General features: G+C 37.5%; 1 protein-coding gene across 1 annotated transcript; it reads right to left on the minus strand.

Annotated features, from left to right (window-relative positions):
- Window positions 1–283: 283 nt before the first annotated feature.
- Window positions 284–1,376, minus strand: LOC122078985 (thaumatin-like protein 1b). The gene is made up of 2 exons (XM_042645195.1): window positions 1,285–1,376; window positions 284–1,169 (listed from the first exon to the last, which is right to left on the minus strand). The coding sequence occupies exons 1-2, from the start codon at window positions 1,340–1,342 to the stop codon at window positions 493–495; spliced, it is 735 nt and encodes a 244-aa protein (XP_042501129.1). The 5' UTR covers window positions 1,343–1,376; the 3' UTR covers window positions 284–492.
- Between the last annotated feature and the right edge of the window lie 1,454 nt (window positions 1,377–2,830).

The following is a 2,830-nucleotide window of genomic DNA, read 5'->3' on the forward strand; positions in this document are numbered from 1 at the left end:
AAATAAATTCAAAGAAAATTTTAAAAAAATTATACAAAATTAATTTTCATTTAACTTAATTACTCAACCCATCTTTTGTTTAACAAAACTACTCAAAATTAATTAATTAAATAACATAATACAAAATAACCCGAAATAGTGTACCTCACTCACCACGTTTAATTTTTAACACTTTTATCCATGACTCCCCTCTACTTCCTTCGCTGCAAACCCACCAAGACCTTCCTAATGAGTAAACCAAACCCCCCCCCCCCCCCCAAAAAAAAAAAAAAGCAATTTCTTATGTGTTTATAGTCCGAGGGACATACCCTCCAAACTTTTATTTATGAAAATGTAAGCTTACAATCTAATGGAGAGAATTGTACCTAGTTACAAAGTACAGAACCCAAGTACAATCAATACAGAATAGATTTCTCTCTCTTATTCTTATGCTCTGCTTGGTTCTATATCTATGTATTTATTTTCTGGATCCGAGTGATGAAATCATTCATTTCAAGGGCAGAAGGTGATGAGGTAATTAGCACCGGTGCATGTGAATGTGCTTGTCTGATCATCATATGCATAGCTGTAGGCTTGAGGACACTGATTCTTAAAGATTTTGGAGTAGCTGGTGGGTGGGCAAGTCTTAGACGTATTATAGGCACCAGTGCAACAATACTGAGCACTTCCAAATGCATCGCACGCACTTTTGCAAGCAATCGTACTTCCATCAGACCCCTTCACACTCAACACGGATGGGCAAACCGAGTTGATATTAGCTGAACATCCCACTGTTTTGCAACTACCAGTTCCACCTTGTGGAGTCACCGAGAGTGGCAAGTTAAATCCATCAACTAGGCTGATATCATAGTATTCCTGGTTTGAACTACTACTCCCTATAGTGAATTCTGCCAAGGTGGCAGGTGGAGTCGCTCCCGCCCCATTGCATGCAACTTTACCGGAGCCACAGTCTGCGGTTTGACATTTAAAAGTTCCAGTTGAAGATGAGCAATATGTTCGACCCCAGAACCTGCCGGACCATCCAGAAGAGGCTTTTATTGAATTTGAAGCTCCAGAGGCCAATTCGAAACCAGTTGAAGAAAGTTGTGCACTGTTAGATCCCGCTAATGTCCCTGGCCAGACTGTATACCCACACTTGTTTTTGAACGTGAAGGTAACTGACAAGCCTCCTGCAAAGAAATAAATGTTAAAAACATTCTTAGCTAGCTTCAACCTTCAACAAGGATAATGGAGAAACCTAGGGGAAAATAAATAAAATAAAGATAGAAAACCACATGAACAAACCTGAGACAAGGGCCAAGAGGAGGGCGAAGAGAAGTGGGGTGTGTACTCTAGACTCCATTGCTGCTTGTATCGAAATGGGAACCTGTTGGCTGTTACCCTTTCCCAACTCAAGGTGGGTATTTATAGGCCAAGGTCCGTAACCTCTTTGCTAAGCAAGAAGCCTTAGCAGCCACAGGTTTTCCAGATGTTCATATGTCCGGCAATCAAGGGAGGCTGACCGACTTCAATTTTCTTCTTAGGATAGGATCGTCTATGACTTTTCTTCTTTTATCTGTTAACCTCATTAGGATAATACGAAGGTTCAAAGAAACACGTACCATGTATCTAGAATTTGGAAATCCTATCCAAACTCAAGATATTATTTACACGAGTACATAGAGGCAGGAGAGTAAACGAATTAAGGATATTGTGGTAATTAAGTAAGGGTTTGCCTAGTTGTAACCTAGGTAGGTTACAAAAGGCTTGTAACCCACTTCTACTTACCAAAAAGTCCTGTAGTGTGAAAGAAATGATTGCTTCAAAGGGATTCAAAAAGTAATTTCATGTGTTTATATTCTCAATAAAAACTTAAAAGTTACTACACAACTTTTTATGACAAAGTGTTTAAAAAATAATAGAAATGGAATTTTATCCTCAAACAGACCCATCACTGCGAATTGAAATCTAAAATCTCAATTCCTCATCTCTCTAAAGTCCAACATGGGATTGAAAAAAAAAAAAAATTATACTAACCTTGGGTGATTGGGTCTATTGCTTTGAGTAAGGGTGTCCATTTTCAGTCCGAGCGGGTTGGACTAATCAAGAGAAACGTGAAACAAACATTTATTGATTTGAGTTTTTATCAAATTGGACCAAATCAAGCAAATCGAAACTGTAAAAAACCTTATGACAACTTAAGAAAATTACTAAAAGAGAACATATTACCTACAAGAGGCTATTAAGTCAACTCAATAAAAATCAATCGGTCTGAATTGAAATTGAACTTTGATTTCAGTTTGGTCTAATACTAGATAAAATCTAGATCAAAATGACCAAAATCGGAAATGGATCGAATCAATCACAAAAACCTTATAATCAGACATTCTGAAATAGCCTAGATTGGTATTACTATGGTCGATTTCGATCGAAATTGATTTATTCAACCAATGATTTTAAACTCGAAATTGAGTATCAAAACAATCTCTCTAGTGATTCCAATTCTAAATTGACCATTCTAGAACTGCCGGAGTTGGATAGTTCACGACCAATTCTAATCCATATCGGCTAATACCAGCATTTTAACTCAAAATCAAAGAGTAAATTGGTCCCTAATGATTCCAGTCTAGATCAGATCCGAATCAGTCACAAAAATGCTAGAATTGACACTAAATTCTAAAAACCAACAACCCAATCCCAAAAATCCTAGAAATGCCGCCATTCTATAATAATCTGAATTGGGGTTGATCCAAACTAGCCAAATCAACAAGGAATTTTAAACTTGGAATTAGAGATCGAACTGATCATGGTTTCAAGTATCGGTCTGGGATCGATCGTATCGACTGAGACC

The sequence above is a fragment of the Macadamia integrifolia genome, chromosome 5, assembly GCF_013358625.1.
Source record: "Macadamia integrifolia cultivar HAES 741 chromosome 5, SCU_Mint_v3, whole genome shotgun sequence".
Lineage (NCBI taxonomy): Eukaryota > Viridiplantae > Streptophyta > Magnoliopsida > Proteales > Proteaceae > Macadamia > Macadamia integrifolia.